Below are 24,250 nucleotides of genomic sequence, written 5' to 3' on the forward strand. Positions count from 1 at the left end.
AGCCATGTGCTTTTCTGTAACAAAAGAGAGGGCTGAAAAAGGTGTGTTTGAGTTTAATCAAAACTAACCAATGCTCTTAAGCTCTCCTCTCCTGCATGTTTTAATTTTGCTCACCACTCTCTCTGCTTGTGTATAGCCTGAAGCATGCCTACTTTACTGCCAAGAAAGAACATTCAACACTTCAGAGTTCATGAGCATTTTATAATTACAGACCACCACTATGATTATAAGTCATATCACTGTGTAAACTGTAACTTAATAACACCATAACTCACACTCACAAGAATATGTTAGGACAGGAATAGGCCTAGATTCCCTATTCCGAGGTATGGACAAATGTTTAGGTTCTCTGTGCTCAGGAGTCTTCTCCATGATCTTGCCTGGCTCATGCCACTTTTCTGCAGCCTGCACATGAAATGTAAACGGTCTTTGGATGCTGCATCAAATCCAGTTGCTGTGATCTGAGTTGGAGTGTTGGTGTTTATTTACACTATGCAGTAGCCCTCCTCAATGAGCATGTGTGAAAGCAGATCTGACTCAGTGCATAAGGTTTTAGAACATACGCAATGTCCATACATTTTTTTGCAACAAGCTACAAACAGAATGTTTATGATTATGATATTGGTCACATTTATTGGCCTACAGTTTCTTCTAGTCTGGAGTTAGTAACGTTAGATGAGTATGATTGTCTGGAGACTAGCTTTTAGTTAGCTAGCTACATTCTTAGTTTCAACTAAATACACTTTTGCAACATTTTCATTGTCAAATTACATTTTGAGTTGCTTTCAAAAACTCAAGCCAACACTTCCATGGCATGCAGATGTATTTCGATAGTTTGTCCTTGCCAGTTATCGAGACTGGGAATGGTTCGATGTCTTCGAATCAAAATCCGAGGACTTGTTCGCTACGGAAGTCACTGGCAATTTGCTCACATTACAAAACTAACTAAACAAGTGATCATATTTCCAGATCGTATATACATGTCTGGAAAAATCTGTTCATTTGCATTCGGTAGCCTTCAATTCTAACCCCACCGTGTCGTTGATAAAATAGACTTACCTGTTGATGTATCCATCACCGTCACCGTCGCAAGTCTGAAACAACCGCCTCATCCTCTCCTCTTCGCCGGTGCTAGATGTGTCACTACTGCCGCTACTCACACTCACCTCCACCGCCGCCATGATCTTCGCTGAATACCGTAACTAGTGTGCTAAGGTACTACCCCTCCAAGTATTCATTCTCAACGAAGTAACTGCCTCATCATCACACTTCCCGTAAGTGTCGACTACTACCCGACATCGGATTGAATATAATCAAATATAAACTTCGGTTTAATTCACATCTGCAAAAAGGAAGGTGCAGCACGTGCCGTAAAAGTTAACCCCGAAAGTCGCGAATAGGGAGGCGTTAAAAAGCTTTGGGTAAACTGCTGTGGAGTGAGTGTCGACCGAAACTCAGTGGGACATATGTGAAGCTCGCCACAATAAGGATTAGCCACAATAGCGGAATTTGCGGTTCGCCTTCAAAATAAAACTCCCTAATTGAAAGATGAAAATGGATGCAAATAGTGGAATTATGACATATTTGAATGAGTTAATACTAAAACCATTTTGGAATGTTGTTATATAAATTTAAAAAAAAATAATAATAATGAGTTAATTTGACAAACAAATCTGTAGAAAACTCACTATAGATGTATTCAACTTCAGAATTGCATTGAGGGCATACTTATATTTCACTGTGCAGCCTTACTTATGGATTGAAATGGCGTATCAGTCTACTCAGTGACACCCACAGAACACAACTGTGAAGAGTTACACAAATATTAGCGTCCTAGCTCTTATTACGGGACTTTAACAGGGAGAAATCACTTCCCCAGGCAGCCTATTGTGCGTAATGACATTCATATTTCACTGTACAGCCTTGTCTATGGATTGTGGATCAGAGAAATGGGGTATCAGTCTACACAGTGACACCCACAGAAAACAGCTGTGGAGAGTTTACACAAATATTAGCATCATAGCTCTTGTTACGGAACACTGAAATCCATGTGAAATGAGCCACATTAAGCCTTACAAGTCAACCTACTATGTGTATTGGACATGCATTTTCTCTGTAAATCAAATCCAATTTTATTGGTCACATACACATGGTTAGCAGATGTTAATGCTAGTGTAGCGAAATGCTTGTGCTTCCAGCTCCGACAACACAGTAATATCTAACAAGTAATCTAACAAAGATTTTTACTTTTTTTTGTCAAATTAACTCATTATTGTCTTTTGTTGAATTTATATAACAACATTCTAACCTTGTTGAGCATTATATAGTCCAAATATGGCACGATTGCAGTATTTGTATACATTTATATCACTTTCAATGGGAACATTTATTGAGAAGGCAAACCACAAATCCCACTAATGTGGTGAATCCTTATTGTAGCTAGCTTTACATAGATCTCAGTGGGTGAGTGCGTAAAAGGGCTGGACTTTCAACAGTCTAGCAGAGAAAGGCACTTTATATTAAGACATGGGATATTGTCCTGGGCAGCATGAAAACTGTGTGAGTATGCACAAGGACTGCACATTTGTATTTGATATTTAAATATAGAAAATTGATTCTATGGGTTTAAACCAACATTGATAGCCGTGATAAAGTTCACCACATGTTGTTGCAAAATAACAAAGCACTTCATTGATGAAACATGCATTTCTTTGATGAAACATGAATACCTGAAGTAATAAGTAATAATAAATGTTGGCTGTGAGCAATTTACAGCAAGGGTTCTCAAAGTGGGGACCACTACTCTAGGGGCCACGGCCAAATCTCAAAATATAATGTTTTTAATAATAAAAATAATAAACAATTGTACATCATTTTTTTAAATTAATATTTCTAACAACAACAGATGAAACAAATGTTGGCCAAAGGATCCCCAGAATAAGTTTAAAGTGTGGAAAACAATAAAATGTCATATTATTAATCTACAATTGATGTTCTTAACCCTGAGTAACATGTGCCTGGGAGGCTCACAGGGATATTGATATCCACAGTACTCCACCAATTATACATTTTGCAACTCAATACTTCTTGTATTCCCCAAAAATGGTCTATCTGCTTCATGGAAAATTGTGTAGAATTGCAGGATATAAGCGTCAAAGCTGCAACAACAAAAATTATCTATGTCCCATGACAAAATGTGTAAAATTAGATTTAAGTAATTTAGCAGACACTCTAATCCAGAGGTACTTACAGCAGCAATTTGGGTTAAGTGCCATGCTGAAAGGCACATCGACAGATTTTTCACCTAGTCGGCTCAGGGGATTTGATCCAGCGACTTTTTGTTTACTGGCCCAACGCTCTTAACTGCTAGGCTACCTGCCGTGGTTAAAATTACGTAGAAAACTGAGAATTGGGCCTTTAAAGTGTTCCTTCCCAGGGCCGAGACGTGGTTTGACCAGCCAAGCACTGCCAAAGTCATTGTATGCTATTTTTTTTATGTCACTCAAGTTGTGTTCTGATTATGAGGGGGTCTCTGATGAATTTGCTATCACAAAAGGGTTCCAGATGTAGTTGGTGGATGGGAGGATGGATCTTTCCCCCTTTTGTACTCTACTCTGCCTTTCACTGACCACTCAGCTCCTGGTTTTACTGCTGAAAGTCTACTGACAAGGTAGTGAGCCTGGGTGTCTGCGTGACTTTGCATTTAGCCCACTGAGCTGACTCCTAGGCACCTTCTGTTCAAGGCATCACATCTCAGCCAAGGTCCCACCACTTAGTTCACCAAACAACCTCTGCTTTCATTCTTCCACCTCCTACATTTGTGCTGTGACTCAGATCAGACAGATTATGTCTACATCAACAATTGCTAGTATTTAAGCAAGGTTAAAGGGCAATTCCGGCAATTTTCAACCTCATATTCATTATCTCCACCACCAAACCAGTGTATAAACATGTGAAAATAGCATGTTTCTATGATCTGTGGTTAAAAAGATATGAAGGAAGGTCCTTAAAAATACTTCTGTGACATCACAGGGTAGGATTAAAAAGTAAAACAAACCTGCAATGAGTTTCTAGCTCCACACGTCACTGCGAATCTCATAGTGTTTGAAAACCACTGTTATTCAAATGTTTAAACTTTTGATGATGTCATCGAGTCTAACTTTTTAACTTAATATTATTGTAGAAATGTGCCGTTTTCACATAAGACTGGTATTATGCTGGAGATAATAAAAATGAGGTTGAAAAGTGGTGGAAGTGGCCTTTAAAGTGGGATGAGTGTGGTGGAGAGGAGCTATTGCTTAGCACAATTGATTCTCCACACATTTTTTAAAAACAAAGTAGACATAACTTCAGGGATGTTTTTCCACATGCTCAGGGTTTTGACATCAATTGACAGTAAAAGCTTCTTTACAGATTTTTTATGGTTTCAATTAATACAAAAATAACACCTCATGACAGTGTACACTCAAGTATTCTGCTGTTAGAAAAGGTATAATCAACAGTATGCCGACAGCATATGTCCAGGAGGGGGAGCCCTTATCTACGTTTTAAAAGGATATAATAGGATAAGCCAGAAGAGCAGGGAATGAAGGAAGGGGTGGTTGTATACCTTTTACACAATTTCACACTAGAGTCCTCTGGGAAACACTGACCAAAACTTGGGGATCTATCGTGTCACAAATGGGTAGCATTTGTTACGCCACCTATTCAGTACTATCTAAACCTTTCAGATCAACACATGAGCTTAGAAGTAGAGGGGGGGGGCACTCTTTTCACGCAACTTCAACATTAAGTGATTTTCGTTGCAGGTTAGGAGAGGCTTTTCGCTAAACTTAACTCTTTTCATAACCTCAGTCTATATCATAATAACCTGCTACGCTCATTCTCCCAACCTGCTGCATACGTTCTCCTAACCTGCTACGAAGAAATAACTTAGTTATCGAAATGGCGTGAGAAGTGTTTCCCTTGTACGTAGGGGTTGCTTCTGGCAGTGACAGTGACATAATACAGTTTACGGACGAGACAAGTCTAAGCTTGTTCTAAATTCATAACTGGAACGTTTTACAGACGAAGTAGTGGAAGCAAAACTTACTGGGACGCACCCATAGCGGTGTCTGTGACCTTTCATCAATGCAGTGTTTGCGAACTTCTGCAGGCGCACGAGCGGGAATCTGACATAACAAAATGTATTACCTAGCTAGTTACACGTTACTTACAATTAAAACATTATGAGACGCATCTATAATTGACTCAATAATGGATAAAGCTCAATGACACCTTTGTTATATTGTAAAGAAATGTTAATTCTTATGCAGGTGACCATCTTATGCAGGTGACCAACTTACTCCTATTGCCTTGCTGACAACACATAGCAACGTATTTTCACAGACTCACTTAAATCATCCACAACACTGTCAAAATAGGATACATCCTAGCCACAGGTGCTAGCCTTCAGTTCGGCCACAACATCCAGTGAGGACACGAACGCACACACATTACACACTAACTACCGAGGACATACAGATAAGACTCCTACACACATTGGCAGGGAGAAACAGAATAGGGAGAGACAACCTTGACTTGGAGACAAACCAGCGCACACACATAACCTCCTTTTGTCTAGCTGAACATTGTGTGACTGAGAACAGGCATGGAGGGATTCTACGATGACGGACAGACAACTGAACCAATCCGAAGAACCGAACTTCTAGAATCAACCTACTTTCTGTTCTGTATTAATTGCTTGTGCAAACGATTAGCGGGGCTTTTTTGTTGGTTCCTCATGAGCTAATAGAAGGGCCGTATATACGCTGTACCAGATATCTTTACTCTGAATAAACTGTCGCTTGTCATACAATCTACCACCTTGTCTGCATCGATCCTTGACCGGCTCGCCCTTCATCATATCTCTTTATCAACAATATCTCTGTAGCTATAACTATATTAACTGGCTAACAAGCTGGCCAGCTTATTTTTAGCTTGAAGCTAGTGGCTTGCTAACTTATCTAGTTATATTTCTTAGATACTAGGTGCTGTAGTTCGCGAACATCAGCTAAATTAACACAATTGTCACGAGCTATTTTACCTATAAATAGTAAACTACATGGCTCAGGTGATGGCTAGCTAACAGTTTGCAACTACTTTAAATGTATACCTTTATTGAGCAACTTTTCGGTTACTGACTCAATGCTCTTACCACTAGGCTACCTTCCGCTCCCTTGTGAATAGCTCCAGATGAGAGCCATAAGTAGCTAGCGTTGAATCTTTGTCAGCATCATAGTAGTTCTAGGGTCGTTCCACCTCAAAAAACTCAAGAAAGAAGATTTCGACATCTCAGATTGTTTCTGAAATCGTTTCTGTAATTAGAAACAAATAAGGTAATTCCGGCAAAAGTATTTTGTTGAAAGACAATTTGAACTACATTAAGATCGTAGTTTGCACCCAAATTGGCCATTTCAATGTACAGGATTCATATACTGTAGCTAATATTCAATAAATATAGTACCCAACATCCAATTTGGACCAAACCTTTTCTTAACATTGATTAAGACACGAGGATGCCAAATAAATGGTCAAAAGCAACTCACAGATTCCCCAAACCCCACACTAAGCCCACACCAAAGTCCAGTATACATTTTCAGTTTTCTGTCTGACAAGTTGTGGGAAGCAGCGGCTAGCAGTATATTTTTCATGATAGAATGTAATGTATTTTCATTCAATTTGATGATAGTTATTTACCCCTGTTCAGAGAAATTAGTCATTGATTACCGTTACATGCACACAATAATACAATTATTGAGGATAGTCAGATTAATGTAATAGTTTTGATTAAATTGTTTACCTGCTTTGCAAGAAGAACAATTTCCCTAATAATTCTGTTTACATGGACATATCTGAAATCAGGCTACCTGATGGGACCAATAAAAATCAAAATTCTACTACAGCGACCATGTTCGTTTTGGAAATCCTTTTTGATTCGGACATATAACATTTGTATGTGAAAACTACTAAAATGCATACCTTCAGTTGTTCCGAAACTCACTTCACTTGTGCTAGAGGGAGGCACACACAGCTGGATCTAGCACATGGGGCAGATAGTTTTAACTATGTTTTGAGGCTATACAGTGTTTGTTTACATTTACTTTGTTTACATACAGTGGAGTAAAACAAGCTTATATTTAGGTTTTGGTGGGGTACGACAGTTGAACTAAGCTCAACAGGTGGAAATTATAGGCAATTAGCAAGACACCCCCAATAAAGGAGTGGTTCTGCAGGTGGTGACCACAGACCACTTCTCAGTTCCTATGCTTCCTGGCTGATGTTTTGGTCACTTTTGAATGCTGGCGGTGCTTTCACTCTAGTGGTAGCATGAGACGGAGTCTACAACACACACAAGTGGCTCAGGTAGTGCAGCTCATCCAGGATGGGACATCAATGCGAGATGTGGCAAGAAGGTTTGCTGTGTCTGTCAGCGTAGTGTCCAGAGCTTGGAGGCGCTACCAGGAGACAGGCCAGTACATCAGGAGACGTGGAGGAGGCTGTAGGAGGACAACAACCCAGCAGCAGGACCGCTACCTCCGCCTTTGTGCAAGGAGGAACACTGCCAGAGCCCTGCAAAATGACCTCCAGCAGGCCACAAATGTGCATGTGTCTGCTCAAACGGTCAGAAACAGACACCATGAGGGTGGTATGAGGGCCCGACGTCCACATGTGGGGGTTGTGCTTACAGCCTAACACCGTGCAGGATGTTTGGCATTTGCCAGAGAACACCAAGATTGGCAAATTCACCACTGGCGCCCTGTGCTCTTCACAGATGAAAGCAGGTTCACACTGAGCACATGTGACAGACATGACAGAGTCTGGAGACGCCGTGGAGAACGTTCTTCTGCCTGCAACATCCTCCAGCATGACCGGTTTGGCGGTGGGTCAGTCATGGTGTGGGGTGGAATTTCTTTGGGGGGCCGCACAGCCCTCCATGTGCTCGCCAGAGGTAGCCTGACTGCCATTAGGTACCGAGATGAGATCCTCAGACCCCTTGTGAGACCATATGCTGGTGCGGTTGGCCCTGGGTTCCTCCTAATGCAAGACAATACTAGACCTCATGTGGCTGGAGTGTGTCAGCAGTTCCTGCAAGAGGAAGGCATTGATGCTATGGACTGGCCCGCCCGTTCCCCAGACCTGAATCCAATTGAGCACATTTGGGACAACATGTCTCGCTCCATCCACCAACGCCACGTTGCACCACAGACTGTCCAGGAGTTGGCGGATGCTTTAGTCCAGGTCTGGGAGGAGATCCCTCAGGAGACCATCCGCCACCTCATCAGGAGCATGCCCAGGTGTTGTAGGGAGGTCATACAGGCACGTGGAGGCCACACACACTACTGAGCCTCATTTTGACTTGTTTTTAAGGACATTACATCAAAGTTGGATCAGCCTGTAGGGGGGGGGCTTCCCACATTTCACATCCTGCGCCCACACGCCATGTCCATTTCTATGGGCACCAGTACTGTTCATGACACAAACTGTTCACACCCCTCTTGTTAGTGCAGAATATGTTGCAGTATTAACGCTAATTTTCTTTCAATTCTATACTATGTCTAAGGTGTATTAATGTGATATTTGAGTGACAAAAAAAATAAAGCAATATCAATGTGCCAAAAAACCTAATTAAAATAATGTTAGCTGACATGGACTAGTTGATCATGTATGCAATGACTAACATGACGCACTACCCAAAGCCTGTCTTGAGTTCCTTTAAAAAAGGATATGCATATATGTGTATATATATATTTCTATATATATATATATATATACACACACAGTACTAGTCAAAAGTTTGGACACACCTTCTCATTCAAGGGGTTTTCTTTATTTGTACTATTTTCTACATTGTAGAATAATAGTGAAGACATTAAAACAATGAAATAACTCATATGGAATCATGTAGTAACCAAAAAAGTGTTAAACAAATCAAAATATATTTTATATTTGAGATTCTTCAAAGTAGCCACCCTTTGCTTGATGACAGCTTTGCACACTCTTGGCATTCTCTCAACCAGCTTCATGAGGAATGCTTTTCCAACAGTCTTGAAGGAGTTCCCACATATGCTGAGCACTTTTTGGCTGATTTTCCTTCACTCTGCGGTCCAACTCATCCCAAACCATCTCATTTGGGTTGAGGTCGGGCGATTGTGGAGGCTCGGTCATATGATGCAGCACTCCATCACTCTCTAAGCGCAAATCAGATGGAATGCTGTATCGCTGCAGAATGCTGTGGTAGCCATGCTGGTTAAGTGTGCCTTCAATCAGTTCTAAATAAATCACAGACAGTGTCACCAGCAAAGCACCATCACACCTCCATCCATGCGTCACGGTGGGAACCACACATGCGGAGATCATCCGTTCACCTACTCTGCGACTCACAAAGAGATGCCAGTTGGAACCAAAATCTCAAATTTGGACTCATCACACGAAAGGACAGATTTCTACCAGGTTTAATGTCCATTGCTTGTGTTTCTTGGCCCAAGCAAGTCTCTTCTTTTTATTAATGGTTTCTTTGCAGCAATTCAACCATGAAGGCCTGATTCACGCAGTCTCCTCTGAACAGTTGATGTTGAGATGTGTCTGTTACTTGAACTCTGTGAAGCATTTATTTGGGCTGCAATCTGAGGTGCAGTTAACTCTAATGAACTCATCCTCTGCAGCAGAGGTAACTCTGGATCTTCCTTTCCTGTGGCGGTCGTCATGAGAGCCAGTTTCATCATAGCGCTTGATGGTTTTTACGACTGCACTTGAAGAAACTTGAAATGTTCTTGAAATATTCCGGATTGATTGACCTACATGTCTTAAAGTAATGATGGACTGTAATTTCTCTTTGCTTATTTGAGCTGTTCTTACCATAATATGGACTTGGTCTTTTACCAAATAGCCCTATCTTCTGTATACCACCCCTACCTTGTCATCACACAACTGATTAGCTAAAACGCATTAAGAAGGAAAGAAATTCCACAAATGAACTTTTAACAAGGCACACCTATTAATTGAAATGCATTCCAGGTGACTACCTCATGAAGCTGGTTGAGAGAATGCCAAGAGTGTGCAAAGCTGTCATCAAGCAAAGGGTGACTACTTTGAAGAATCTCAAATATAAAATATATTTTGATTTGTTTAAGCATTTGATTTTCTAGTTTGCTGCTATGATGGTGAGTACTGGATTGGAATTGCAGATGCTGTGGATGATGGAAGCATGGACATAAATGTGAAATTCATGCATCCAAGTTATCCAGCAAGGTAATTTTCTTGGCGAAATAGAGTGGACACGTTATTTACCAAAAACAAGCTTCATCTGCCTGGCTACCCAAACTCCTTGCTTCGGCCAAACGCTACGCCAGGCCCACGGACATTACTTTCTTTTCCATAATGAGCCTGGATCTAACTGTTCTGATTTGTCTCAGAAATCGATGGGTTGGGCTAGAGACAGAACACACATGGGTAAAGCGTTATTTAGAAAAATCTTGATTGGCTTTGATCCTCTGATTTGTTGGAGATTATCCAATAGTTGATGACTTTTTTTTGTACAACGCCCCTTGTTCCCCTTGTCACCACAAACGACTTCAACGATGGAAGTCTGACTGAAGTATGTAGCGAACAGAGCACCAGCATAATTCAGTTTGAGTAGTCTGGGAAATCAGCTGCACCATTAAAATGCTCTGCATGGTCAATCCGACGTCTGACGAGGTCATACAGCATTTACTGTAATGCAGACTTCAGGGCTTTCATACTTCTTGCGCTTAGCAGAGCAGAGCTATTGTGAAGAAAGTTGTCAAGGAATTGAGTTTGTGTTTTATACAGGAGGTTCCGCCCCGGCCTACCGTCAACTGAATTTGTTCTTATTAACTGACTTGCCTAGTTAAATAAAGGTCAAATAAATATAAACAAATTATGTCAATGCGGAGTTATATGGAGCCCTCCGCATTGTTAGTAAATTTGAGAGGTGCACAGCGATGCGATTAACATTGAAGGGGAGGGAGATTCATCACACTTTTTTCAACAAAGAGCAGGAACAGCACTGTCTAGTGGTTAATTCCTGGTAATATCAGGTTGTATGATGGTGCATTAACTTCAATGACTAATTTCTCTGAACAGGGGAAAATAACCATCACCACATTTACTGAGAACACATTACATCACAGGTGGTTGGTGGCACCGTAATTGGGGAGAACAGGCTCATAGTAATGGCTGGAACGGAATAAATGGGATGGTAGCAAACATATGGTTTGCATGTGTTTGATACCATTACATTCACTCCATTATAGCCATTATTATGAGCCATCCTCCCCTCAGCACCCTTCTGTACATTACCTAGTATGAAGAAACAATACTTCTAGCCGCAGCTTCATACTACTTGTCAGACATCAGGAACGATTCTGTTTACTGGCCGTTGGGGTGGGCATGGTGTGGGGGGTCCGTAAGGTTGCTTTTGACAATTTCTTTGGATTCCTCATGTCTTACTCATTGGTAGCATGAAGTTTGGTCCAAATCGGATTTTAGGTACTATATTAGTTTAAAATTATGTGAATCAATTTAGGTGCAATCAATTAGCTTAAAGACACACCCGTGTGGTCCTAGTGGTGGGGGAGACCAGCTCGGGGAAAACTACACAGGTGAGGGGGAGAAACGTTTTACGTCACTGTCCAAATATGGGATTGTGCTGTTCTTATGCTCTACAAAGGTTTTGCATTGGTATGATAAAGGTATTACATTTGTAAGTTCCTGATCAGCTAGAAAGTAATTGGGAAGTGTTTTTCCATTCCAGATCCCACAGTTCCTTCTGGACGACTGCAGCCGAAATGGGATCCCCTGTCGTATCTTCTGCACGCAGCCCCGGCGTCTGGCTGCCATCGCTGTGGCGGAGCGGGTTGCAGCCGAGAGAGGGGAGAGCATCGGTCAGACCATCGGCTACCAGATCCGCCTGGAGAGCAGGTAGGAGAGAGCAAGGGAGGAAGGGAGGCACTAACTCTGTCTACGTTCACTGTGCTACTGTGCAGAAATTAATGAAATCTCATCACTAAGCTAAGGACCCTGGGACTAAACACTTCCCTCTGCAACTGGATCCTGGATTTCCTGATGGACCGCCCCCAGGTGGTAAGGATAGGCAACAACACATCTGCCACACTGATCCTCAACACCGGGGCCCCTCGGGTGCGTGCTTACTCCCCTCCTGTACTCCCTGTTCACTCACGACTGCGTGGCCAAGCACAACTCTAACACCAAGTTTGTTGACAACATAACAGTGGTAGGCCTGATCACCGACAACAATAAGGAGGACAGTGAGGAGGTCAGAGACAGTGAGGAGGTCAGAGACCTGGCAGTATGATGCCAGGACAACAACCACTCCCTCAATGTGAGCAAGACCAAGGAGATGATTGTGGACTACAGGAAAAGGAGGGCCGGACAGGCCCCTATGAACACAAACGGGGCTGTAATGGAATGGGTCGAGAGTTTCAAAACAGTTGTGAAGAGGGCACGACAACACCTTTTCCCCCTCAGGAGACTAAAAAGATTTCGCATGGGTCCCCAGATCCTCAAAACGTTCTACAGCTGCAACATCGAGAGCATTCTGATCGGTTGTTTATTATCTATGCATAGTCACTTTACCACTGTACAAATTACCTCGACTAACCTGTACCCCCACACATTGACTCGGTACCGGTACCCCCTCTGTATAGTCTTGTTATTGTTATGTAATCTTATTGCGTTCATTTTTGTTAGATTTTTTACTTTAGTTTATTTAGCAAATATTTTCTTAACTCTATTTCTTGAACTGCATTGTTGGATGAGGGGTTGTAAGTAAGCATTTCATGGTAAGGTTTACACCTGTTGTGTTTGGCGCATGTGACAAATAAAATTTGATTTGTTTGCCCCCTCAGAGTTTCTCCTAAGACGCTGCTGACCTTCTGCACCAGCGGAGTCCTGCTGAGAACACTGATGGCTGGAGACGCCACAATGTCCACTGTTACTCATGACGTTGTGGTGAGTAAAAGTTACTGTGACCCTTTTGTTATAGTTCACAGCTTTTACTGTATGAATGCACATCAAAATGAGTTCATTGTGTCAGGACGAGGTTCACGAGCGGGACGGCCTGAGTGACTTCCTGCGGATCAAGATGACGGACATGCTCCATGTTCCTCCGCTACTTCAGCTCCTGTCCCGTCATCCACAGTAAGTCAACCCCGTCTGTTTGGATAGGCCACATACAGAGACGAGAGTACAGAAATCACTACAGAATCACCTAATATACTCATCTGAAATTGGGACCGGGATTCATCAATGAAACTGTTACCTGCAAAAGCCAGGTAATTGCAGGGAAAGAACTCTGTATGGACAGTGCTAGTGCTTGTCTTGACTGGTCCTGCAAGCACTGATTTGTTAAATGAAATTAATTAATGGGAAAGTAAGAATACTTTTTTGATCTAGTCAAAGGAAGACCATTTGAGGTGAAGCAACTCTTCCTGGAAGATATCTTGAGGACAAAAGGTTATGCAAACAAAGACATGATGAAATACAAAAAGGAAATTCAGAGGGGTAACTACCAACCTTCTCTCAATCCTGGTTTGCTTGATTTCCATTTTGATTTCTGAACACTGTTTTGGACTCATGTCCAATGTCTCCCAGACTGAACAAGTGCATGTGTGTGTCGTCCCTGGCAGTCGAGAAGCAGCAGACGTCCCTGACAGAGTGGTGTAAGGTCCAGGAGGGCGGCTCCCGCCAGGAGCCCCAGAGGGAGAAGACCTCAGCCTCCTGTGTCCTCCAGGAGAACGACCTGCTGGATGATGGAGGGGACAGTGTCTTCAACCAGCTGGTGAGAACAACAGTTAGTTTGGGTTGGATATGGGGGCCATGCTCATTTCTCAATATCCTAGTTTTCTATGTTATTTTCTCCCAGTTGCTTCAGTTATTTTCAGTATGAATGGGCTGAAGAGATGCCACTACTTATTTTTGGATTATTCACTGATTGGTGAACTCAATCATGAGGAGCAATGTCACAGGGATATTATTTCCTGGTTCTTAGTAAGTGGCACTGGGTTTGCTATCAGTTTGATTCAGGATGTGTTGTTTCAGAATGAGAAAGGTGTGGCGTCATTGGACCCGTGGCTGCTGAAGGAGATGGATGCCTGCATCTCAGACATCTTCCTCAACCAGGACGCTGATGCCTTCATCCAGCTCTTCAATCTCATCCTTAGCGAGAACGTCAGCGGTAAGATAGGTTTTGTATGCGTCCTTAACTATGTGCCCCAGTTTACTCTTGTATCTCTATTTTATTTGTGTATGAAATAATGACACCAACATAATCAAAAATGTAAATCAAAAATGTAAATACATTTTTTTTTTAATTAATCCCAAGAGTTGAGAGTAATATTTCCAGTAGTTCCAAGCCTGATATGTCCTCCTCCTTCTGCTTCTCAGTGGACTACATGCACAGTGAGACAAGCGCCACTCCCCTCATGGTGGCAGCAGGTCGAGGCTTCCTCAGTCAGATTGAGCAGCTGCTTAGTATGGGAGCCAGCGTCAGAATAAAGGCTTCCAATGGCTGGTAAGGGTTCTTTGAATAACTGTATAAATGCATCCTCTTTTTATTTACTCTATACAACATGAATGAGTCTGAAATATTGATCAGTATTTGGTTTGTTTCAGGACAGCACTGGACTGGGCCAAGCACTTCCAGCAGGCAGAAGTGGTGGACCTACTAGAATCCTACCTGTAAGAGCACCATTTATCACTGTATCATTGTTATGAATGGCTCTATGTAAAAACCCTGCCTTTTTTTGAGGATGATAACAGAAATACTCGCTTCCTTGGTAGCTCATCCCTGGAGGCGGGGAAGCTGGACGAGTGGTCCCTGGTGCAGGCAGCCACCACAGAGATGAGCCCGGAGGACCAGGAGCTGCTCAAGGAATACCACCACAGCTTTGACGATGAGCGGGTGGACCTGGACCTCATCATGCACCTGCTGCAAAACATCTGCACCAGCTCTGAGGAAGGTGAGAGATTGTCTTGTCTAGTGACTACTTGATAGTCTTGTGTGGTGACTACTTGATGAGTGTTATCTAACGACCTCATTGATAGGCTTATCTAGTGACTACTGAATGGTATTGTATTTTTAAACTTTTCTAATTCTTTGGCGCAAAGTCGAGAGCTTGGTGTTCTAAGGTTCTATCTGCAAAAAGATAATTCTGAGCTAATTGGCTTTAAAGTTCCAAACCCTCATTGTTTTGAATGGTGTCAGCAATTTTTATCTTCTATTCTATTGAACTTAACAAAATGAATCTGGGTATTTAGAGACCTATATAGGTAGAGAACATTGAACAGAACAAGGAAATGACAAAAATGTAGATAGATCCTTTTTAAAATGTTTTATTTTTTATTTTATTTTTAGTAGACTGTAACATGTCATTTTGGTGCCTCTCAGGGCTATGCGTGGATGATGTCAGTCACCAGACAGGGGCACTGTCAGGACTGGGATTCCACAGGGTTGGGGGGGTTCTTCAGTGTGGAGTGGACCCGGAAGGAGAGCCTGCCCTTCCAGTATGCCCAGCAGCTGCTCAACCCCTGGAACGACAATACGAAAGTGCAGATCAGCAGAGACGGACAGGTGGGTTACCTAACATCAATACAGTCAGAACAACTCCACAGACTAGGACCAATATAGACAACCGAACAAAGAGAGATGCTATGCTGCTAATATGGTGAAAATGTCTTCACAGACTACAGCTATTATCTCCCTCACTAGCTTTAAGCACCAGCTGTCAGAGCAGCTCACAGATCACTGCACCTGTACATAGCCCATCTGTAAACAGCCCATCTATCTACCTACCTCATCCCCATACAGTATTTATTTATTTATCTTGCTCCTTTGCACCCCAGTATCTCTACTTGCACATTCATCTTCTGCACATCTACCATTCCAGTGTTTAATTTCTATATTGTAATTACTTCGCCACCATGGCCTATTTATTGCCTTAACTCCCTTATCTTACCTCATTTGCACTCACTGTATATAGACTTTTTGTTTTATTTTGTTCTGCTGTATTATTGACTATGTTTTGTTTATTCCATGTGTAACTCTGTGTTGTTGTATGTGTCTAATTGTTATGCTTTATCTTGGCCAGGTCGCAGTTGCAAATGAGAACTTGTTCTCAACTAGCCTACCTGGTTAAATAAAGGTGAAATAAATAAATAAATACAAATAAATATTATGGTCAAAACTCCCCCACAGTCTACTATTAAGAGAACTTGCCAGCTTGTTGTCCTAAAAAATGAAATGATTTAGCATTTTCTTCCTTGTTGGCCATTCCTATGAAGTCCTGTGTGGCTCAGTTGTTAGAGCATGGTGCCTGCAACACCAGAGTTGTGGGTTCAATTCCCAGTATGAAAATGTGTGTAATCATTATTGTAAGTCGCTCAGGATAAGAGCATCTGCTAAATTACAAAAAATGGTAAATGTTTATGGGATGTGTGCTGAAAATAAAGTCTGAATTTAACAAAGGCTTAGGGGATCTTATACGTTTTGTTCTATGAGATATCAGTCTGTTAACATGAACTTTATGAATTATTAAGCCTTTATGTTATTGTTTTGATTACTCAAAATGCTTCAGAATGCTTCAGAATTCACAGATAGTGATGTTAGCTGATTGAGATTATTTCATAGAACAAAACGTATTTTAGGAGATCCTCCTAAGCCTGTGTTTACCACAGACCTTATTTTCAGCGTTTATCCAAAAACCCTACAAAAAAAACATTAATTTCCCCATAGGCTTTGGCCAACGAGCCATGGCTGAGTTCTCCCCCGTTAGTGCCTACAAAAATGCGTCATTACTATTTTACTCTATATTGTCAAGATGACCCCACCGACAAACAGCATTCAATGTACAAAGACTAATTAAACAAACATACCAAAATGGCTTACATTTAAGATTTCAAATGAAATGACTTGTTTATTTCTTGGGGACCATGCAGAACACATACTGTATATTGCTAGTTTGCTACATACACTATATGACCAAATGTAGGTGGACACCTGCTCGTCAAACATCTAATTCCAAAATCATGGAGTTGGTCCCCCTTTGCTGCTATAACAGCCTCCACTCTTCTAGGAAGGCTTTCCACTAGATGTTGGAACATTGCTGCGGGGACTTGCTTCCATTCAGCCACAAGAGCATTAGTGAGGTCGGGCACTGATGTTGGGCGATTAGGCCTGGCTCACAGTCAGCCCTCCAATTCATCCCAAAGGTGTTCGATGGGGTTGAGATCAGGGCTCTGTGCAGGCCAGTCAAGTTCTTCCACACCGATCTCAACAAACCATTTCTGTATGGACCTCACTTTGTGCACATGGGCATGATGAAACAAGACAGGGTCTTCCTCAAACTGTTGCCACAAAGTTGGAAGCACAGAATTGTCTAGAATGCCATTGTATGCCGTAGTCTTAAGATTTCCCTTCACTGGAAGTAAGGGGTCTAGCCCAAACCATGAAAAACAGCCCCAGACCATTATTCCTCCTCCAACAAACTTTACAGATGGCACTATGCATTGGGACAGGTAGCGTTCTCCTGGCATCCTCCAAACCCAGATTAGTCCGTCGGACTACCAGATTTCCACTGCTCCAGAGTCCAATGGCGGTGAGATTTACACCACAATGTGGACCCTTGGCATTGCGCATGGTGATCTTAGGCTTGTGTGTTGCTGTTAGGCTATTGTTAGCTAGACTAGTGACGAATAGTTATTGTGCTGACGTTACCGTTTTTAGAACTCTGTAGCAAATGTTGCAACCGAGGACAGATGGTTTTTACGTGCTATGCGCTTCAACACTTGGCGGTCCCGTTCTGTGAGCTTGTGTGACCTACCACTTCACGGCTGAGCCATAATAACAGCACTTACAGAAGACTGGGGCAGCACTAGCAGGACAGACATGTTAGGAACTGACTTGTTGGAAAGGTGCTACATTGAAAATCAATGAGCTCTTCAGTAAGGCCATTCTTCTGACAATGTTTGTCTATGGAGATTGCATGGCTGTGTGCTCGATTTCATACACCTATCAACAACTGGTTTGGCTGTAGTAGCTGAATCCACAAATTAGAAGGGGTGTCCACATACCTTTGTGTATATATACAGTGCCTTGAGAAAGTATTCGGCCCCCTTGAACTTTGCGACCTTTTGCCACATTTCAGGCTTCAAACATAAAGATATAAAACTGTATTTTTTTGTGAAGAATCAACAACAAGTGGGACACAATCATGAAGTGGAACGACATTTATTGGATATTTCAAACTTTTTTAACAAATCAAAAACTGAAAAATTGGGCGTGCAAAATTATTCAGCCCCCTTAAGTTAATACTTTGTAGCGCCACCTTTTGCTGCGATTACAGCTGTAAGTCGCTTTGGGTATGTCTCTATCAGTTTTGCACATCGAGAGACTGAAATTTTTGCCCATTCCTCCTTGCAAAACAACTCGAGCTCAGTGAGGTTGGATGGAGAGCATTTGTGAACAGCAGTTTTCAGTTCTTTCCACATATTCTCGATTCAGGTCTGGACTTTGACTTGGCCATTCTAACACCTGGATATGTTTATTTTTGAACCATTCCATTGTAGATTTTGCTTTATGTTTTGGATCATTGTCTTGTTGGAAGACAAATCTCCATCCCAGTCTCAGGTCTTTTTCAGACTCCATCAGGTTTTCATCCAGAATGGTCCTGTATTTGGCTCCATCCATCTTCCCATCAATTTTAACCATCTTCCCTGTCCCTGCTGAAGAAAAGCAGGCCCAAACCATGATGCTGCCACCACCATGTTTGACAGTGGGGATAGTGTGGTCAGGGTGATGAGCTGTGTTGCTTTTACGCCAAACATAACATTTTGCATTGTTGCCAAAAAGTTCAATTTTGGTTTCATCTGACCAGAGCACCTTCTTCCACATGTTTGGTGTGTCTCCCAGGTGGCTTGTGGCAAACTTTAAACGACACTTTTTATGGATATCTTTAAGAAATGGCTTTCTTCTTGCCACTCTTCCATAAAGGCCAGATTTGTGCAATATACGACTGATTGTTGTCCTATGGACAGAGTCTCCCACCTCAGCCGTAGATCTCTGCAGTTCACCCAGAGTGATCATGGGCCTCTTGGCTGCATCTCTGATCAGTCTTCTCCTTGTATGAGCTGAAAGTTTAGAGGGACGGCCAGGTCTTGGTAGATTTGCAGTGGTCTGATACTCCTTCCATTTCAATATTATCGCTTGCACAGTGCTCCTTGGGATGTTTAAAGCTTGGGAAATCTTTTTGTATCCAAATCCGGCTTTAAACTTCTTCACAACAGTATCTCGTACCTAACTGGTGTGTTCCTTGTTCTTCATGATGCTCTCTGCGCTTTTAACGGACCTCTGAGACTATCACAGTGCAGGTGCATTTATACGGAGACTTGATTACACACAGGTGGATTGTATTTATCATCATTTGTCATTTAGGTCAACATTGGATCATTCAGAGATCCTTACTGATCTTCTGAAGAGAGTTTGCTGCACTGAAAGTAAAGGGGCTGAATAATTTTGCACGCCCAATTTTTCAGTTTTTGATTTGTTAAAAAAGTTTGAAATATCCAATAAATGTCGTTCCACTTCATGATTGTGTCCCACTTGTTGTTGATTCTTCACAAAAAAATACAGTTTTATATCTTTATGCTTGAAGCCTGAAATGTGGCAAAAGGTCGCAAAGTTCAAGGGGGCCGAATACTTTCGCAAGGCACTGTAGTGGAGCTCATTTCCATCTTTGGTCTGTATATTTCTATGACTGGAATGGGACACATTTTTTCCCTCCTCACTTTATCTCTCTTATCTCTCACTGGTTCACATGTAGGAGTTGGAGCCTCAGGCTGGGGGCCAGCTGCTGCTGTGGGAGAGACTGTTAGGAAACCCACAGCAGCTACCACAGCAACACGAGGTACAACAGGCCCCATCTTTATCATCAGATAACCACAGGTTACACACAACGTGACTCCAGAAATATAATTTGCAGTTTTTTGGGAATTAGAGAAAATAACTCCTCCCTCTTGGACAGACCCATTTCTTAATTTAAAATGCACCAAACTATTGTTTAATTTTACGCAGCCTTGGCCTGTTCTTTTGCTATGCCCATTTGATTATTTTTTTTTATTAAATACTATTACCAGTTGGCAGTGGTCATTAAATGTATTTTCTCCCTCTTTACCTATGAGAGATTGCACTGCTTGGACTGACCTTGAGGTCCTCACCATTTGACTTGGCTATGTAGCATTATAACAGATCGAAGAAAGTATTATAACAGATCGAGGGCTAGTTTTGTTCCTGAATGTTTTGAACCACTTCCTTAGCCACTTCTTTGTCAGTGATCCACAACCAGTTACACAATGTGTTTTCTATTTGGTGTTTTTTCAGTAACTGGGGTTCATGTTCAGCTTTTCAGATGCAATATTGTTATTATGTTCATGTTCAAGAATGTCTGAGTGCAGAAAGATGTGTTTACATGAGGTGACCTCACGAGAGAAGCTCTGTTCTGTTTGTTTTAATAAAAGGAGACTGACATCTACCCTAACTCACAGTGAAGTATATGGGACTATGGAAGAGAGGAAGTGTACAGTGAAATGTAATTATTGGGAGTATTAGTGAGGAATAGTGTCCCGTATGTCTTTTCAATGCTTCTCACAGCACATATGGTGTACTCAGAAAGTATTCAGACCCCTTGACCTTTTCCACATTTTGTTACATTACAGCCTTATTCTAAAATGGATTTTATTGTTTTTTGCCTCATCAATCTACACACAGTAAGTATTTAGACCCTTTACTCAGTATTTTGTTGAAGCACCTTTACAGCCTTGAGTCTTCTTGGGTATGACGCTTGGCACACCTGTATTTGGGGATTTCTACCATTCTCAGTAGGTCCTCTCAAGCTCTGTCAGGTTGGATGGGGAGCGTCGCTGCACAGCTATTTTCAGGTCTCTCCAGAGATGTTTGCTCGGGTTCAAGTCCGGGCTCTGGCTGGGCCACTCAAGGACATTCAGAGACATGTCCCGAAGCCACTCCTGCATTGTCTTGGCTGTATGCGTAGGATCATTATCCTGTTGGAAGGTGAACTTTCACCTCAATCTGAGGTCCTGGGCAGGTTTTTATCAAGGATTTCTCTGTACTTTGCTCCGTTCAGCTTTCCTTCGATCCTGACGAGTCTCCCAGTCCCTGCAGCTGAAAAACATACCCAGAGCATGATGCTGCCACCACCATGCTTCACTGTAGAGATGGTGCCAGCTTTCCTCCAGCCGTGACGCTTGACATTCAGGCCAAAGAGTTCAATCTTGGTTTCATCAGACCAAATAATCTTGTTTCACATGATCTGAGAATCCTTTAAGTACCTTTTGGCAAGCTCCCAGCGGGCTGTAATGTGCCTTTTACTGAGTGGCTTCCATCTGGCCACTCTAACATAAAGGCCTGATTGGTGGAGTGCTGCAGAGATGGTTGTCCTTCTGGAAGGTTCTCCCATTTCCACAGAGGAACTCTGGAGCTCTGTCAGAGTGACCATCGGATTCTTGCTCACCTTCCTTACCAAGGCCCTTCTCCGATTGCTCAGTTTGGCCAAGCGGTCAGCTCTAGGAAGAGTCTTGGTGGTTCCAAACTTCTTCCATTTAAGAATGATGGAGGCCATTAGGTTATTGGGGAATTTCAATGCTGCAGTAATTTTTTGGTACCCTTGCCCAGATCTGTGCCTTGAGCCAATCCTGTCTCAGACAATTTCTTTGACCTCATTGCTTGGTTTTTACTCTAACATGCACTGTCAACTGTGGGACCTTACATAGACAAGTGTGTGCCTTTCCAAATCATGTCCAATCATTTGAATTTACCACAGGTGGATTCCAATCAAGTTGTGGAAACATCTCAAGGATGATCAATGGAAACAAGATGCACCTGAGCTCAATTTCGAGTCTCATAGGAAAAGGTCTGAATACTTTTTTGTTTTGATTTTTTATATACACTACCGGCCAAGAGTTTTAGAACACCTACTCATTCAAGGGTTTTTCTTTATTTTTACCATTTTCTACATAGTGAAGACATTAAAACTATGAAATAACACATATGGAATAATTTAGTAACCAAAAAGGTGTTAAACAAATCAAAATATATTTTATGTTTGAGTTTCTCCAAATAGCCAAGCTTTGCCTTGATGGCAGCTTTGCACACGCTTGGCATTCTCTCAACCTGCTTCACATGGAATGCTTTTCCAACAGTCTTGAAGGAGTTCCCACAATTGCTGAGCACTTGTTGGCTGCTTTTCCTTCACTCTGCAGTCCGACCCATCCCAAAACATCTCAATTTGGTTGAGGTCGGGGGATTGTGGAGGCCAGGTCATCTGATGCAGCACTCCATCACTCTCCTTTTTGGTCACAAATAGCCCTTACACAGCCTGGATGTGAGTTGGGTCATTGTCTTGTTGGAAAACAAATGATAGTCCCACTAAGCCCAAACCAGATTATTCTACAATGTATACTATAATTATTTATTTTTTAAACTTGAATGAGTACGTGTTCTAACTGTGTTTTGACCGGTAGTGTATATAAATTTGCTACAATTTTTAAAAACATGTTTTCACTTTCTCATTATGGTGTATTGTGTGTAGTTTTGATGGGGAAATGTGTTCATTTAATCAATTTTAGAATAAGTCTGTAACGTAACAAAATGTGGAAAAGGGGAAGGGGTCTGAATACTTTCTGAATGTACTGTATGAGTTTCATGTACCATAGCAGCCCGTGACACACAATGTGTTGAATGTTGTGTTAACGTTTGAAATGTGTGTCACAGCACAATGTTGCCCAGACTGGAGTGGATCTGCACCCGAAACCTTAACAACCATAATACACTGAGTGCACAAAACATTAAGACCTTTCCCTAATATTGATTTACACCCCATTTCTCCCTCAGAACATCCTTAATTCATCGGGGCATGGACTCTACACGGTGTCAAAAGCATTCCACATTCCATGCTGGCCCATGTTGACTCCAATGTTTCCCACAGTTGTGTCAAGTTGGCTGGGTATCCTTTGGGTGGTGGACCATTCTTGATATAGATCGGAAACTGTTGAGCGTGACAAACCCAGCAGCATTGCGGTTCTTGACACACTTAAACTGGTGTGCCTGGCACCTACTAGTACTAATACCCCGTTCAAAGGCATCTTTTGTCTTGCCCATTCACCCTCAATGTCACAAATACACAATGTCTCAAGGCTTAAAAATCCTTCTTTAACATCTGTCCTTCATCTACACTGATTTGAAGTGGATTTAACAAGTGACATCATAAAGGGATCATAGCTTCCCCTGGATTCACTTGGTCAGTCTGTCATGGTATCATGGAAAGATCAGATAGATGTTCCTAATGTTTTTTATACTCTTTGTATAACCTTGAACTGCTGGAGCTAAATTGTGCCTGGTGAGACCTTACTAGAGTTCATGTCTTTCTCTTTCAGACTCTGTCAACGACCCAAATGTCTCTTCATTTCAACTGATCTGTGATCGTTTGTAATTCATTTTGTATAATCTTTTAAATAAACAAAATACTTTTATCCAGATATGAAATGTTCAAGTGGGTATTTTTTGTTGTTGTATCTGTTCATGTTGTCCCTGGTAATGCAGGGGGTTAAATATTACACAATTGACTTACAAGTCTGTGTTCATCTGACACATTTTTATGGTTGTATTATGATTTTTTATTTGACCTTTATTTAAATTGGCAAGTCAGTTAAGAACAAATTCTTATTTTCAATGATGGCCTAGGAACAGTGGGTTACCTGCCTGTTCAGGGGCAGAAAGACAGATTTGTACCTTGTCAGCTCGGGGGTTTGAACTAACCACTAGGCTACCCTGCTGCCCAAAGTAAGGTATAGATATAAAGACTTTATCAATAACCTGTCAGCTTTTATACATCCCCATTATAGTATTACCTGAAAAGGATAGTTCACCCTAAAATCAGATTATATGGTGCCAAATATTTCCTACCTAATGTGTATTCCAGACTGTTGAATTTAAAAAGTTGTCCATAGGAGTGCAAATCTATTCATGAATTCACTGGAATTTAGACTGAATTATTGGCACCAACCCTGATGAGAACCCTTTGATTTTGTGGTGAACAATCCCAATAAAGGTGCTGTTTGCTTATTACTGTACCTCTCAGTAAGTCATAGGAAAAACACA

General features: G+C 41.7%; 1 protein-coding gene and 1 pseudogene across 3 annotated transcripts in view; one reads left to right on the forward strand and one right to left on the reverse strand.

Moving 5' to 3' along the window:
* The window catches only part of LOC135517938 (colorectal mutant cancer protein), a 117,840-nt gene extending 116,401 nt beyond the window's left edge, over positions 1-1,439 (reverse strand). For 2 of the 3 annotated variants that reach the window (XM_064942673.1, XM_064942670.1), the window contains exon 1: positions 1,060-1,438. In XM_064942673.1, coding sequence (XP_064798745.1) covers positions 1,060-1,181 — 122 coding nt within the window. In that variant the 5' untranslated portion in view covers positions 1,182-1,438. Of the gene's footprint in view, positions 1-1,059 lie in introns of all 3 variants that reach the window. The other variant, XM_064942672.1, reaches the window with a different exon arrangement.
* A 3,505-nt stretch (positions 1,440-4,944) lies between these two features.
* LOC135517018 (3'-5' RNA helicase YTHDC2-like) lies at positions 4,945-20,036 on the forward strand (annotated as a pseudogene).
* The last annotated feature ends 4,214 nt before the right edge of the window (positions 20,037-24,250 follow it).

Source organism: Oncorhynchus masou, chromosome 28 (assembly GCF_036934945.1).
Source record: "Oncorhynchus masou masou isolate Uvic2021 chromosome 28, UVic_Omas_1.1, whole genome shotgun sequence".
Classification (NCBI taxonomy): domain Eukaryota; kingdom Metazoa; phylum Chordata; class Actinopteri; order Salmoniformes; family Salmonidae; genus Oncorhynchus; species Oncorhynchus masou.